This window comes from Mustela nigripes, chromosome 6 (assembly GCF_022355385.1).
Source record: "Mustela nigripes isolate SB6536 chromosome 6, MUSNIG.SB6536, whole genome shotgun sequence".
Taxonomy (NCBI): Eukaryota; Metazoa; Chordata; class Mammalia; order Carnivora; family Mustelidae; genus Mustela; species Mustela nigripes.
The window spans coordinates 33,400,103-33,417,212 of record NC_081562.1 but is presented as its reverse complement, the minus strand read 5'-3'; the positions used below and the strand labels follow the sequence as shown (position 1 = coordinate 33,417,212).

The 17,110-nt window shown below is 35.1% G+C and overlaps 1 protein-coding gene across 1 annotated transcript; it reads left to right on the top strand.

Moving 5' to 3' along the window:
• The first annotated feature begins 15,821 nt into the window (after window positions 1-15,821).
• On the top strand, window positions 15,822-16,631 carry LOC132020538 (ubiquitin-conjugating enzyme E2 N-like). Its single transcript, XM_059404670.1, has 2 exons — window positions 15,822-16,148; window positions 16,328-16,631. The coding sequence occupies exons 1-2, from the start codon at window positions 15,872-15,874 to the stop codon at window positions 16,507-16,509; spliced, it is 459 nt and encodes a 152-aa protein (XP_059260653.1). The 5' UTR covers window positions 15,822-15,871; the 3' UTR covers window positions 16,510-16,631.
• Window positions 16,632-17,110: the final 479 nt, after the last annotated feature.

Genomic DNA, 17,110 nt, shown 5'->3' with positions numbered 1-17,110 from the left:
GGAAAACATCCCCCACTCTGCTTTTCCCAAATTAGATACTATTAAATTTCTAGAAAGAAGGCAAATTGTATCTTTAAATAGCACCCATTATGAGATAAAATGCTTGAAATTTGCCTTGATAGCAATGCTGTTCTTATACACATTTTTAAACATAAAAACATCTTAGCCTATATTATAGTCTCTGTGTACTTCTCTTAATAATTGCTATTCTCTTTACATGCCTACAAAAGTGACTAACTTAATTCTGCAGTTTATGAGGATAAAACATTACCTAATTTACTAAAACTTAGGGAAAAAAGGAAACCTAGAAATATTTGAACATTTATTTTCCTGTATAGTTTACTTTACAAAATAAAGTAATATAACAATGTTTTATATATAAAACCTGTATTCTTAATAACATTTACTAAAGTTCTAACTTCTATACACTTATAAGGCTTTTGATACTCTATTTAGGGAGATAGAACAAATTGAATCCATTAGGCTACCTTTTAGAATTCTAAAGTTTAGAAATACTTTGTCAGTAGTATCTTTCATTTTGTAATTTTTTTCTTAAAAAATGCACAAAAAAAGCAATTTGAGACTTGATAATTATATTTTTGGTTCATTCAATAATTCTTGATTGAGTGCTGACTTTGTATTGGGCATACCTCTTTTATGCTAATGACACAGCAAGAAAAAAGGAAGGAACTTCCTGCCCCCAGGTGACTTAGGACAAGTGAGTGTAATAAAGAGAGTATGATTGCTATAGAAATATATTGACTTTCCTTGGATATTGAACTTTTTCTCAAAGTGATGAAGTGTAATGTTCATCTACTCACTGACCACACAACTTTTACCTATACATTAAGTTGATCTTTTAAAATTGTTTGAAAGCGTATGTAGGATTATTTTTCTGAAGATGATTTTTTTTTTTCATTTCAGACACAAAAGAGGTAAAATATATAGTTTGTAGTTCATAGAGTTCTTATCCCCCCCCCCCTTTTTTTTTTAATTTGACAGAGAGAGTTCACAAGTAGGCAGAGATGCAGGCAGAAAGAGAGGAGGAAGCAGGCTCTCCACAGAGCAGAGAGCCCGATGCAGGGCTCCATCCCAGGACCCTGGGATCGAGACCTGGGCCGAAGGCAGAGGCTTTAAGCCACTGAGCCACCCAGGCACCCCGAGTAATTCATAGAGTTCTAACTCCCATCCCCATTTCTTTGTGACTGTTCTATTTCAAGCAAGCCAGTGCAGAATACATACATTGCCCTTGTAACCTGTGAATAAATCTAGAAATCAGATATGTGTGAAATAGTTCTTATTTTTTCATAGGACTAAAATATTAATGGAACTCCCCAAAGACAATGCCCGTTTCAACCTCTATCATTGACCCATCTTTATTTCGCAGTACACGCAGCTCACATACTTGCAGTGATCTGAATGGCTTGCTTGACAAGAAAGGCAAAATCACATTCTTCTGCTCTGACTCATTTCTGTACTTACTCTGATTAGAATTTTCCTCAGGGCAAAGAACATGCCTTCTTCATCACTTTAAAAATAATCAAATAAAAATCAAAAGGAATTATAAGAGTAGTTAAGCAATTCATATACCTTAAGTTCTTTGTTGTGGACTTATATACCTAAATTTGGGGGAGATGAAAACAGGGCTGTGCTTTCAGGTGAACTCAGGGGGATTCCTTAGTTAACATCTGACTGAAGAGTTGCCAGTTCCATGTAGATAAAAGCCAAATCAAGTGCATTCGAGATTAAATCTAGGTATCAATTCTTCCAGAAATTTTTCCGTGACCTTGCTTTTTCACTGGCCATACCACTCATACTCTTTCCTGACCTCAGGAATTTTCTTTATTCTCCCGTATTTCCTATCGCTACACTTAATACACGGTTTACAATTGTGAATTGTAGTGCCACACAGACAATGAGCTCTCTAAGGGCAGGAAGTATGTTGTACTCTTCTTTGCAGACTTGTTACCTAGTATTAAGCAGTTTGAGTTAATTAATATATTTGTACACTTTAGAATGTTGTTTGGATGAACTGAATGGATCTGTGAGTGAATGGGACAGTCACCCTTTTGGCGGGGCATTCTTTCCTTCAGATAACCCAACCAAGTCTCTGGGACAGTTTTCATTCTGGTCAGCATGGTTTTATTTTCTGGCCTGATTGTAACAGATGAAGTAAATCTGAAATCCAGAGAAGTTAATCCAGAAGGTCACTCAGTGGAGCTAAATCTAAAATTCCAGATGCATTGAAAGAATGAGACAGGCAGCTAGTGGCTAAACGCTTAGTCTTTTGGGTCAAAAAATCTAAGGGATTCAACATTTCTGATCTGTTCACATAAGACCATCTTGAACATAAATGTTTTTAGCAATTCACCTCCGTGTTTTCTTACCACACACTCGGTTAGAATGTAATTTAGATAGCTAGAGGTGCAACATACCAAATGACTCTCTCGAGTTTCATTTTTACTTTTTTTTTTTTCTTTTACCAGCTTGGTTCCACATTCAATTTATTTTAAAAAGGATTTTTATTTATTTTTTACCTTCTGAGATTCAGGAGTTGAAAAATGGTGAGAAATGTCCATTTTCTTTCTTTTTCTCTTTCCATACAGAACAACATCCTTTCCAATAAGTATTCAATAAAGGGGGGGAAAAGTTGTGATAGGATATTCTTCCTTGTAGTTATTTACCAGTCTTTGTTGGCGCTATGAAAGCAGTCATGTTACTTCAAGTGATTTCTGCAAGTCTGTTCTCAGCCATTATCTAAAAAAAAAGACAAATAAATACAAAATAAATTGCACAGTTATTCATAAATATAATAATCGTTGCTATCAAAGATCTTTATAATTAAAAAGCAAATATGAAGATTACCTATCTTAAATCCATTTTTGAAGACACTTTCCTTCAAAGTATTATGTAGCACTTTTCTCACTGTGTTAAATCATTAATGATGAAAGAAAACAATATCAGATTATGGTAATGTACAAAAGAATAACATTTTAAACTATTACTCATGGAAATACAGATAGAGTTTCAGATCACATTATTAGATATTTAATAATTTTCAGATAATTTTCACATTATCAGAAATTTGCAATTGAAAGAGCTGTGGGGAATTCACTTGGCAAGTTAAACACAAATTTGTAGTTATTATAATTCCACGAAAATTCAAAGAATCCAGTAGTATTTCAAAAGATATTTTAATCAGTGCTGATAGCTCCTTGAAGAGGGTAATGACTGTGAAGTATTGATATGCTTCCGTAAGTACAATAAAATTATGCTACGTTGAACATTGACAGATTTTATTTCTTGCCTTGTAGTAACTATCCTATCTGTTTAAGCATAAAACTGAGTAAACTTACAGGTAATGAGTAAATATTTTACTGTATTTTAGAATGATTTTAATAGTCTGGATATTCAGAACTTTCAAAATTTCAGCACTGTCACACGAAAATACATTAACTTTGTCCTGACATTAATTTAATAACCAATTGTTCAGAAAATATTAGTTTTAGAGTTCTTAATCAGTTATTTTGAAAATTAGGTGAAATCTCTTTACTTTAAAAGTAAAATTTCTAGTTATCTGGTTATCTGGCTTGGTTTTAAGGTTAGGGATCTTAAATGTCTCTCATATCACAGATGGGACTAAGGTTTGTCAACTTTTTTTTTTTTTTAAACAAACTGAGAACTCTCAGTTTATTCTATGTAGCCCTCTACTACACGATCATTCTGGACAGACCAACTTTCTATAAAGGTCAAGAAATATCCAATGATCCAAACTAAAATTATCACAGGATTGAAGGCAAAGTAGAACAAAGATTCCCAATTTGCCTCTACTTCCTTCTTGGGATTATTCAGGACATTGAGTCTAAGTATGCACAGTGGGAATAAAAAAAACATGGTCACGAGGTACTACATGAGACATTAGGGGAACCCTCCCTTAATTCCATGTGACCAATCATCCAGGTAAATGCAATTCAAAAAAATATATATATAAAATATACCACAACTGATGCTCTGGTAGCAGAAGTTAATTTTGGATTACTGAAGATATTTGAATTAATAGTTAAAATACATAGCAAAGGTAACTGGGTGCTAAGTCAGTTAAGCAACCAAATTTTGGTTTGCCTCAGGTCATGATCTCAGAGGAGTGAGATCAAGGGGCTCTGTGCTCAGTGTGGAATCTGTTTGAGATTCTCTCTCCCTCTCCCTTTGTCCCTCTCATTTGTGTTCTTTCTCTCTCAAATAAATAAATAAAATCTTTTTTAAAAGTGCATATCAGTCAGCTTAGCTTTGTGAGTATGTGTATGAAGATGTGTAACAGATGTAGGAATTTATGATTTCTATCATCATCTAAGGAGTGGAGATCCTAGAATCTTAACAACTATGGGCTCTTTTATTTGTGGGTCACTCAAGCCCATTAAGGCTGAGAGCCATCCACAAACTTGAACACAGGTGGTTAAAGGGACGGCTGACTGGACAGAACTGGTGATGAAGTACAATTTATCAGGATATGAAAGCAGAGGGATTTGTTTGTAGGGGGGATCCTGTCTGGGAGGGGAGGAAGCTGGAGGGTACAAGGAAAAAGGAAGCTGGGGAGGAAGTAAGAAAGCAAGAGGCCCAGGGAGGTAGGGAGAGAGAGAGGAGAAAGAGAAAGGCTACATTAGGGTAGATCAATATTTTAGGGGTGAAAAGCTGAGTCTTGGGATATAACTGCCCTCTTCTCCCTTTTGTATTCTATAAAAAATTTCTCATAAACTGCTTATGTTTTTAAAATGGATTTTTTTCTGAGAATAAAGGAAAGTGCTGATCCCTGTTCCAAAGCTGACAAAGGCTAAAACCTATGGATATTCGGGAGATCTACTATGTGCTTTTGTTCATATCCATCTATCATCTATCTATCTACTAGCTATCAGAAGAAAAGAGATTGAGAGGGAGAGAAACAAAAGCTAAATATTAAGTGAAAGCTTTAAAATTTCTCAAATGGGGGGATGCCTGGGTGCCTCAGTTGGTTAAGCAGCTGCCTTCGGCTCAGGTCATGATCCCAGCGTCCTGGGATCGAGTCCCACATCGGGCTCTTTGCTCAGGGGGGAGCCTGCTTCTCCCTCTGCTTTTGCCTGCCATTCTGTCTGCCTGTGCTCGCTCTCTCCCCCTCTCTCTCTCTGATAAATAAATAAAATCTTAAAAAAAAAAAACTTTAATAAAAAAAAATTTCTCAAATGGGGGCACATCAGTGGCACAGTCGGTTAAGCATCTGACTCTTGGTTTCAGTTCAGGTCAAGATCTTAGGGTCCTGGGATTGAGCGGCATGCCAGGTTCCACACTTAGCACAGAGTCTTCTTGTCTCTCTCCCTCTGCTACTCCCCCTACTCTCTCTCTCTCTCTCTCTCTCTGGAATAAATAAACTCTTTAAAAAAAAAAAAACTTCTCAAATGAATACAAAGGAGAATACTTGATTTCTATATTTTGTTATAATCTTCTGAAAAGGGCATGATCCTATTTGAAATTGAGGAATTGAAGTTAAAAAAAAAAATGTTAGGCCATTATTTTATATCGTACCATGTGGAATATTTGTAGAAAAGAAAATAAGAGGAAAAAATTAAAAATTAAAAAAAAACAGTAAAGGTCTGTATCAGTTAAGGAATGGAAGCTATTAATGTCATAGTGATCATTCTACATATTAGTTTCAGCTTTGGTGTTATTTTCATTCTACTGAGATGTCTATACACTTAGATGATGATGTTTTCTCTATCTATTTTCTCCCTGAACATCTTATGCTTTTCCCTTATAGTATTCACCATGATTCAAATTAATAATCTGTTGGTATGATTAGTATGTGTCTTTTTCCTTCTTTGAATTGAAATCTCCATGAAGATGTACCTAACGTCAAAATAACATATCTTTCACTTCAGATTTGTCCTTTTCTAATGTTCTGCATTAAAAAAAAAAAAAAAAAAAAAAAAAAAAAAAGTTACCAATCAGCTAGGTGCAAACCCCAGAAACCTGAGTCTACATTGATATCATGCCCTCTTTCACCCTTCATGTATAGTTTATCACCAAGTCTTACTGATTTTAATTCCTAAATATTCCTTAAATCAAAATAGTTCTTCCCACTTCATCCCAGCATCACTTTGAACTCTCGCTTTGACTTCTAACTGGTTTGTTTGCATCTGAGTTAGGATGTCCTGGCACCCAATCAGTTTCTACACCTGCAACCAGAGTCACCTTTTCAAAATGAAACTCTTTGTGTTTCTTCCTTTCCTAAAGATATTTTATTATAACGTCACAAGTGATTCCTGAACATTAAGTATCTCAGGGCAAAATCAAAACAAAACTTGGAATTTTAAATCTATTCAAAGTGCAAGAGATTTAATTGGTATATGCATACCTGTATATATAAGCAATATCTCATGACTGCACTTAAAGAAAAGATATGGGATTAATTTAGCTTTACTATATGAAGTATTTGATTTTTTAAATCTGTGTCTGAATTAAGATGATAAACTTCAATAATAAAAAAGGTTGAGTTTCTTCTCTTTTTTGAGTTGCACACTTGTAATATACTGTCATATATTCTATAACTCTTACAAATCATTCAACCATTTGATCCTTTAGCAACTAGAATTTTGTCATTAATTTTGTACTTGAGAGAAGAGTAGGACTGATTTAATCAAGACATAATTATAGTACTTGGCAATATAATTGTATTGTTACACTGACGGGATGTGATCATACATTTATTTCTTAAATTTGACATGAAGTCTCTTAATGACATGAATATTTCTTTTCTTTTTTTCTCAACTCCCTCTAATTTTAGCTTCCCTTTTTCCTATCTTTCCATTTCCTCTATTCCATACTATTCTCTCTCCCCTTCAGTCTTTGAACTTCCTTTTTATATATCCAACAATTTTTATTTTATTTGAATATTATAATTGTGGGTTACGATTCATCTTCCTATAACAGCATTGTTAGCCATGAATCTTATAAATTGATCTGCCTGGTATTACCAAAAGTGCTTTTATATGAAAGTATGAAAATATTATAATTAAGATGTCCTGAAACTGTTGTAGCCATTGGCAACAATGTCTACTTGCTATCTACTTTCCCAGTCTTATCAACTCTGGAACAGCTGTTTACCTGATTTTGATAGCTACAGTAAAAGACCATTCTCAGGAAATATCTCCTAACCATAGTAACCATAATGCACAAACACATACAAATACTCTTGTAGAGTGTGGTACTCAAACACTGTTGACAATATGGAGACTGCATAACTTGGGGTGGATTTGGAGAAAATGTCATGACTCAACTAGGTTATAAAGGATTAATGAAAGTTATTATGAGCAAATTAGAAAGGAAAAAAATTATTTCGCCTCTGAATGTAACAAGAACCATTCTGGATGGTTAGCATTCTCTTCAAGCCACAGGTAGCCACTGTTACCTCTTATTCTATATGTCTATGACTTCTCTATTTTTACCTACATAAGAAATTTTGGGGGAACACAATCCCATGCTGGTATTGCCACTGTGGAAAACAGTACGGAGGTTCCTCAAAAAATTAAAAATAGAACTACCCTATGATCTAGCTGTTGCACTACTAGGTATTAACCCAAAGAATACAAGTATACTAATTCAAAAGGATACAATGATCTAGCTGTTGCACTACTAGGTATTAACCCAAAGAATACAAGTATACTAATTCAAAAGGATACATACACCCCAACGTTTATAGCAGCATTATCTACAATAGCTAAATTATGGAAACAGCCCAAGACTCCACTGACTAATGAATGGATAAAGAAACGGTGTATATATACAATGGAATATTACTCAGCCAAAAAAAAAAAAAAAAAAAGAAGAAGAAGAAGAAAGAAATCTAACCATTTGCAATAACATGGATGGAGCTAAGTATTATGCTAAGCTAAATGAATCAATCAGAGAAAGACAAATAGCATGTGATTTCACTCATATGTGGAATTTAAGAAACAAAACAAACCAGCAAATGGAATAAAAGTGAGAGAGAAGAAAACAGACTCTTAACTTCTAGTAACTGATGGTTACCAGTGGTAATATGGGGGTGGATAGAAGAAATGGGTGATGGGGATTAAGGAGTGCACTTGCTTTAGTGAGCACAGAGTGTTGGATGGAAGTGTTGAATCACTATATTATACACCTGAAACTAATATTACACTGTATGTTAACTGCCTGGAATGTAAACAAAAACTTTATTCCCTTTTTAAAAAAATTATTATGTTTGTTAACGTATAATGTATTATTTGCCCCCAGGGGTACAGGTCTGTGAATTGTCAGGCTTACACACTTCATAGTACTCACCATAGCACATACCCTCCCCGATGTCCATAACCCCACCACCCTCTTCACCTCCCCAAACCCCCAGCAACCCTCAGTTTGTTTTGTGAGATTAAGTCTCTTATGGTTTATCTCCCTCCCGATCCCATCTTGTTTCATTTTTTCCTTCTCCACCTCCAAAGCCCCCACTCTGAAACAAAAACTTCTTACAAAGAAATTTATTAATTATCTACTATAATCCATGAAGATTTTCCTTAAAAATAAAAATTGTATTATACATTAGGGAAATTATTACTGTATTTTGTTCAATAGCAAGGAAAACTGTTTATCTTTCTAGTATCTACTATACTAAACAACCCCAAACTAACTCAATAAATGATTGTTGATGATGGTGATAATACAAAGACTCTAATTCTACCTACTATACCCTTGTTAGCCCTTATAAGAGTTGTTGGAGTAAATAGACAATAAATATTTTTAACTAATTGAAAATCCTAATTAAAATAAAAGTCTTTTAATATTGTTGATAGCACTTCAGGTATACTCATCAGGGGTTATTTCAGAATCACATTTTTAAAAATCAGACTTGGTAAGAGCCTTTTAGAAACATAATAATGAGACACTCTCCAAAATAAGATTTTTAGTTACCAGGGAAATGGTTTACAGATTGAAATAAATATTACTGTATCTACCAAAATTTTGTCTTCTCCTTATCAATCAAAAAAGGCAGCTCTTTTGAAGTTTTCTGTCTGCGTGTTTGCATGTTTTATTTCAATCATTATTACTTAGAAAAGCTTTTCCTGATCTATTAGAATGTACACATTCTTCACTTTTATAGCCCAATATGATGTTACTTTTTAGTAATACCTTGAGCACTAGTGTTTAATTTATTGTTGGAATTATTTGTTCATTACAAACTCAGTGGTAGAATTCTTGAGAACTGATACCATGTCAGTGTAGTGGGTATATATATGTGTGTGTGTGTGTGTGTGTGTATTTATATTTCTATCCATATTTGTGTGTGTATACAGAGATTTACTTCTAACATCCAAAGATTTGACAAAATGGGAAGTTTTAATTACTTACAGCCAGGCAAGAATATCTTTCAGTAATATGGATCATTGGTATCAAAACTTGAGAGCTTGAAGGACAAATCATATTGAGAAAGCCAGATCTTGAAGGCCATTAACATGCAAATAGCAACTGAAATATGCATATGGACAAGACCACCTAGAAGAAAAGAATAATGCAAGAAAAAGTCACGAAGCATAGTTGTTAAAAACTTGACCACTGAAATCAGAAAATCTACCTTTGAGACCTCTGTTACCTACTACCTTTGTAACATTAGTGAAGGTTAGTTGGGGTCCTAGTCTAAGTATTTTTTCAAGGATTAAATGTAAGAATAAAATGTAAAACACTTAGAGGAGCGCCTAACTAAGCATTCAGTGTGTATGGACTTCTATTAGACTTCAAGGACAAAAGCCTAGCAATAATTCCTTAGGGACTCCCAAACTGAAAGATGGAGAAGGATGGCTAGAGAGCTAACAGGTAAAACAGAATATGTGGGGTGGCTGGGTGGCTCAGTCATCAAGCATTTGCCTTCAGGTCATGATCCTAGGATCCTGGGATCGAACCCCACATCTGGCTGCTTTCTCAGTGGGAAGCCTGCTTCTTCCACTCCCCTTGCTTGTGTTCCCTCTCTTGTTGTGACTCTCTCTAGCACATAAATAAATAAAAATTAGAAAAAAAAAACAATATAGAATGCTATGAAAGACAAATGAGAGTATCTCAAGAAGGGAAGTCTCTTGGGCTTCCAACTTCTCTCCAAGGTTTACACTCCAACCTCAAAAAACTAAATCCATATGAAATAAAAGATTTAAAAATGTCTTCAAGTTATTGGACATTCTTTATAATATATGATGATTCCTATGAAGATGGGAAGAAATGGGGTGACCCTTATGATTATACCAGCCTTATTATACCAGAGAAATACCTGGCTGGTGCAGGGAATGGGAAATCAGGTGGATACAACAGATACCCTGAGTCGAGAAGATAGAACTAAGAGTCTGAGAGGAATAAGGTGGCTAGAATTCACAGGGCAGAGTGCTAGAAAACAGAGAGCCACTGGCAAAGAATCCTGAAGGTTTCTAGAGGCCCTCCTTGGGTACTGCATTGTACTGATAGGCCGGCTCTCCTGAGTAGGAAGCTGATACAGTTGTGGGTGATTTATCTGAAAGGATCAGAGTGAACATAATCTGATGCTCACACTGGATGGAAAATAATTCCTTTTATTATTAGCCAGACTGGGAAATCTCATAATCCATGGAACATTAGAAAGAGTACCCAAAAGGGTTTTGCCTGAATAGTGGGAATAGTTAGTCCAAAACTCTAGTCTGTCTAACATTATCTGAAAAACAAAACTAAAAATAACTGTTTCCAACTGATTTAACTTTATCCCAGAACAAATTTCAATCATTTTTATGGGGTAACAAAAATATTTTGCTTCCAACAAGGTAAAATCCACAATGTTTGGCATCCAATAGAGTGATGAGATGTGCGAAGAAACAGGAAAATGCAACACATAATGAGGAGAAAAGTCAATCAGCTGAAGTAGACACAGGACTAACACAAATGTCATAATTGGTAGACAAAGATATTAAAACAACTATAATTATGTTACAAATGTTTAATAAAGCTAGAGAAGAGTTTAAAATGTTAAGTAGAAATATGGAAGATGTAAAAAATACACTCAAATCAGACCCCGAGATAAAAATTATGCTGTCTGACATGAAAAATACAATGAATGGGAAAGAGGGTAAATGAGATGCTGGAGAAGAAAAGATCAGCGAATTTGGAAACTAGCAGTTGAAAGTAGAGAAACTGAAACACAAAACAAAATACTTGAAAAGATAAGAATATCTTCTGTGAGTTGTGGAAACACTCAAAGTGGTCTGATACATTACAATTACATACATTACAATTCAAGTCTATGTAGGATGGGAAAGAGGGGAACAGAAAAAATATTTGAAGAAATAATGGCCCCAAATCTTGCAAATTTGATGAAAACTATAAACCTACATATCAAGAAAGTTCAATGAGACTCAAGTGCAAGAAACATGAAGAAAACTGCAAGGCATATCACGGGCAATTTACTGAAGGCCAGTGATAAAGAGAAAATTTTAAAAACAACCAGAAGCAGGAAAAAAAGACATCCTAAAGAGGTATAAAGATGACGAAACAATGAAAACAAGGAGGCAATAAAGCAGCATCTTGAATGTCATGAAATAAAAAAGGAAAAAATAACTATCGACTGAGAATTCTATTAGAGAAAATACCTTTCAAATATGAAGACAAATGTAGACATTTAAAGATAGACAAAAGCTGAAGGAATGATCAGCAGTAGGTTTGCATGAGAACCATTGATGGGAGTTTTTCAAACAGAAGAAAAAAGATAACACAGGGAAATATGAATCTTCAGGAAACAATGATGAGTACCAAAGTTGGTAACTATGTATAACACTTTTTTCTTACTACATAACTTTAATAATTGATTATTAAAATAAGAAAAATGTAGTGTAAGGGTTTATTATATATGTAGAACTAATCATATAAGAAAGGACAGGAGAGCAGACAGAGAAGAATATTTTTATCCTCTTATATGCAAAATAATATAGCACCACTTCAACGTAGACTGGATGCTGGACATAAAATAATGAATAAGATAGACAAAATCCCTTCTCTCATGGAGTTCAAGTTAAAAGCAAGGACCCGTGTTTACTTGAACCAACCTTTTTTAAAAGCTAAGTTCTCAAAACTAAAAGATGATTAACATGACAAGAATGAGAAAAACTGATACTGTAACAAGAGATATGGGCAAAAACATGAATTTAAGTTTTTTATTAATGAAAAGTATTTCCTATTTCTATTTTGGCTTTTATTTATTAGAATGGCCATCATCAAAAAGACGAGATAAATGCCGACATGGGCACAGAAGAAAGAGAACCAGCGTGCACTGTTGGTGGAAATGTCAATTGGTGTGGTCATTATGGGAAAACAGGATGGAGGTTCCTCCAAACATTAAAAATAGATCAGTTTGGTCCAGAAATTCCACTTCTAGTTATGTATCCAGAGAAAATAAAAGCACTATCCTGAGGACATATCAATACCCTCATGTTCATTGCAGCACTATTTATAGTAGCCATGATATGGGAAAAAACCTAGGTGTCCAACAACGGGTGATCTATATACAATGGAACAACACTCAGCCATAAAAAAGGATATCCTGTCATTTATGACAACATGGATGGACCTTGAGAGCTTTACACTAAGTGTAATAAGTCAAAAAACCACAAATAGTCTATGATCTCACTTACATGTGGAATCTAAAGCAAAACTTCATAGGCACTTATAGAAAACTCAGAAGCGGAGATGATAGAAGCTTATAAAAAGAGACTCAGATTTGTGGTTGCCAGACACAGATGGTGGTGGGGGTAGGGGAATTGGGTGAGAGTGGTCAAAAGGTACAAACTTCCAGTTATAAAGTAAGTTCTAGGTATGTAATGTACAGCGTGGTAATTGTAGTTAATAATACTGTATTATATATTTGAAAGTTGCTAAAAAAGTAGATCTTTAAAGTTTCATCACAAGGAAAAATTGGTAACTATGTGAGGTGATACATATCAAATAACTTACTGTGGTGATTGTTTCCCAATATATGTATATATCAAATCATTATGTTAAACACCTTAGACTTATACAATGTTATATGTCAATGACATCTCAATAAAACTGAAAAAATATGGCTTTTAAAAAATCATAATTTTGCATTTATGTAATGGACACATAAATTGAAAATATCTTTGCTTATCTCTGTATCATGTCTTGGTATCACATCTTCTACTCCCTGCCTGAATATAGTAATAAGTATTTAAGGAAATGGGTAGTGATTTGGCAACCAAAATCCATACTTATTTTTAGGATAATGTGGCCTGTAGCCTTCAAATATTGAAAGAACATTTTAGTGATCAGTATGTGCAGATATATAGCCCAGTTATAAACTGTAAGGGGTCCAAGATTCTATTTTCCTTGTTTATTCAAATTCTCAGTAGGAGATCTGGATTTGATGTTCCTTAGAAATGGTTCAATTCAATAAATAAATTCAATTTACTCCCCTTTTCAGAGAGAGAAATCAATTTTTATAGTAATATACAAATGCCACAAAGACAGCAATCCTTCTAATTTTCAGAAATAGTAAACTGTAAATAGAACAAATGGTTTTTATATTTCCTGTATTGATGTTTTAGAATCTCATACAAGTAATACTTGTAGAAGGTGAATTTAGTCAGGTATGTCCCTGAAATCTCTATGACCAGGTAGTTCATTCACTCACCCAAAAAAAGTCTGCATTTTTGGTATAAGTTACTGACATATAAAAGTCACTAATTTTCTGCTGTGAAGGATACAAAGACAACAGATAGAAAGATAAGCAATATGCTCATCTTCAGCAAACTCATAATGTCCTGGGGTTGTTGAGAAGTCTCCACAGTAAACTATAATGAAAGGTCAGAAGGAAATAGTGGCAATAAAAGAGATATAACCAATAATTTAGAAAAGCCAGTGTGTACCAGTGGATTCAAAGATGACTTCATACTGGGGATAGTATTTGCATTGGACTATGATAGGTTAACCATGAACAGGCAGAGGCCATGAAATACATTAAAGCTGAAAGAGAAAATGATGTAATTTAGGGAAGATATTTGAGGGAGAGTATTTAGATTCTATGTAGGTGAAATATAAATGGTTTAAAAAGTCTAAACTTATCTACAACATCACGGTTTATGAAAAACAGGCAAACGTTTTCTTTAAGGTACTTGAGATGGAGTTACAGACAATCTGTTAAAAAAAATAATAGCTGACCATGGAGCATAGATCTGGTTGAAACCCTCTCAGCTTACTTGACTGCTCAGGCAAGGTCCAGCATTAAAATACCAGAGAAACTGCAAGCTGATCATTAGAGAAAAATAGACATTTTTCCCCGTGATCTGTTATTCCATGAATAAATGACTTGGGAAACACTACTTAAATAAGAACTTGGTCTCTAAAAATGTATCTCACAGGGAGTATTTCCCTAATTTCATATTTTCTAAAATAAGAGACTCCTATGACATGCCACCAAATCTGTCATAGAAGTCTTCACCAATGGCAAGCACTAAATGGAGTGATCAAATTTAAAAGTTAACAATAAGAGCATGTCTCTTTAAAAGCTATTTCATACCTTTCCCCTTAAATTTTGTACAATTCTCCTATCAGGTGATAACACTCCTCTTCTTTTGGAGTATTATAAAATAGAAATTATTGAATAGGAATTTCCTTATTTTTCCATCAACAACTCTATAGACTTATTTGTACCTGACCCAGTCTTGTTTAAACTCCCATCACTTGTAAGTGTCACTACTGGTAACAAAGGCTAATATCCCCATTTATGGCATGGGTCCCGTTGCCTCTCACCGGTCAAGAATTTTTTTCATTGCTATAGTCTTTCTCCTGAGCCTTCAAGTTATCCTTCTAGTCAATTATTCTGATTAATATTCAACCAACCTCTAATATCATCTCCCATTAAAAAATGGTACAGAAACCCTACCATTTCTCTGCTCCCCTGAATTTCTAAATTCCTTAAAAAACAAGGGTCTGAAAAAACATATGGCAGATTTATTTCCTATTTACGTATCATCCTTCAATCCTCCAATTCAGCCTCTGACACAATCTCCACATTGTCAGAGACAATGAACACTTCGATCAGTGCTCATCATGGTTGTTCACTGCTGCCTATAAACACTTCCTTTCCCATGTATGTAGGACATGCATCTGCCCTCTCCATTCCCATCCCAAGCCAAGCTTCTCTTCCTTTTCTTTCCTGCTACACCTTCCTGGACTCTTCAGTCGCTCCTTTTGTCAATATATCTTTGCTCAGGGCCCAGGGACAAGTGGACAGTACGCAGTTCTGCTATCATAATTGTTCTCCTAATAACCAGGGTGATAAAATGCATAAAATTTTAATGAGGATACATGATCGTGTCTACTTACCAGTCTAGGCAAGGCTATACTCCATACCACCTGAAAGTCAGATGAGTTATTTAGTCGTAGGTCATATTTTCTCAAATTCAGGGATTATTTACTCATTTTTTTCATTCAATATGTATTATTTAGTACCTGCCATGTATCAGCATTGTTGTAGATACTGTTGTTTCTAAAATTTTTATTACCAGAACAGCTCATCTTTATTTCTGGTAGGAAATGTGATGGAGACTGATTTTGAAGGTTCAACTGTATTTTTCATTCCAAATGGTAGTCTTTTTAAAATAAAATCAAGTGTCCCATAGATCCTGAGGGTAAAACAGTAAACAAGATTGACAAGATACCTGCCTTCATGGAACATGAGAAGGTAAAGGTGGGGTGAGGGAGTTGGCTTTATTATATAGAATTAATAGCATTACTCATATCAATTAAAAATTGGGGAGGCGAGCGGAGCCAGAGTCGAGACCAGAGGCCGAACTCGGGATCTGACAAGATGGCCGGGCTGCCCCGCAGGATTATCAAGGAAACCCAGCGTTTGCTGGCAGAACCGGTTCCTGGCATTAAAGCAGAACCAGATGAGAGCAACGCCCGTTATTTTCATGTGGTCATTGCTGGCCCTCAGGATTCCCCCTTTGAGGGAGGGACTTTTAAGCTTGAACTATTCCTACCAGAAGAATACCCGATGGCAGCCCCTAAAGTACGTTTCATGACCAAAATTTATCATCCTAATGTAGACAAGTTGGGAAGAATATGTTTAGATATTTTGAAAGGTAAGTGTTACCTTTATTAATATATGCTATTAAGATTTCTCCTTTTTCTCTTAAGCATTCTGTTTTGAGAATCTGAACATTGCCTTATATAAAGACCACAAAGGTCTGTGGGAATGCCATGCAGTAGTTCTGGGGCTTTTGTTTCATGCTTGATCATTCTGGGCCTGTTGCCTTCATAGATAAGTGGTCCCCAGCACTGCAGATCTGCACAGTTCTGCTATCGATCCAGGCTTTGTTAAGTGCTCCCAATCCGGATGATCCGTTAGCAAACGATGTAGCAGAGCAGTGGAAGACCAACGAGGCCCAAGCCATAGAAACAGCTAGAGCATGGACTAAGCTATATGCCATGAATAATATTTAAAATCGATCTGATCATCAAGTGTGCATCACTTATCCTGTTCTGCCAAGACTTCTTCCTTTTTTGTTTGCATTTAATGGACACAGTCTTAGAAACATTACAGAATAAAAGCCCAGACATCTTCAGTCCTTTGGTGATTAAATGCACATTAGCAAATCTATGTCTTGTCCTGATTCACTGTTGTAAAGCATGAGCAGAGGCTAGAAGTACCATCTGGATTATTGTGAAACGTTTAAAAGCAGCAGCCCTTCTCTGCTTTTATTCATTTCCCCCATCATGGTTAAGCACTGTGAATGAAGGTAGTTGTCAGGGTTAGCTGCAGGGGTTTGGGTGTTTTTCTTTATTACTTTTTTGAGGGGGAGAGGTAGTTTTATTTTAATTTTATGGGCTCCTTTCCCCCTTTTTATGGTGATCTAATTGCATCGGTTAAAAGCAGCTAACCAGTTTTTTAGAATATGCTCTATAGCCAAGTCTAACTTTATTTAGACACTGTAGATGGACAAGCTTGATTGTTTGAACCAAAATGGGAACATTAAACAAACATCACAGCCCTCACTAATAACATTGTGACTTTGCTGTCAAGTGTAGAATCCTTCCTTCAAGA

Bases quoted from the DNA above. Each gene is read 5' to 3' on its own strand.
- LOC132020538 (XM_059404670.1), top strand. From the start codon at position 15,872: ATGGCCGGGCTGCCCCGCAGGATTATCAAGGAAACCCAGCGTTTGCTG. The intron at 16,149-16,327 runs GTAAGTGTTACC...TTGCCTTCATAG, and splicing joins ATGTTTAGATATTTTGAAAG to ATAAGTGGTCCCCAGCACTG.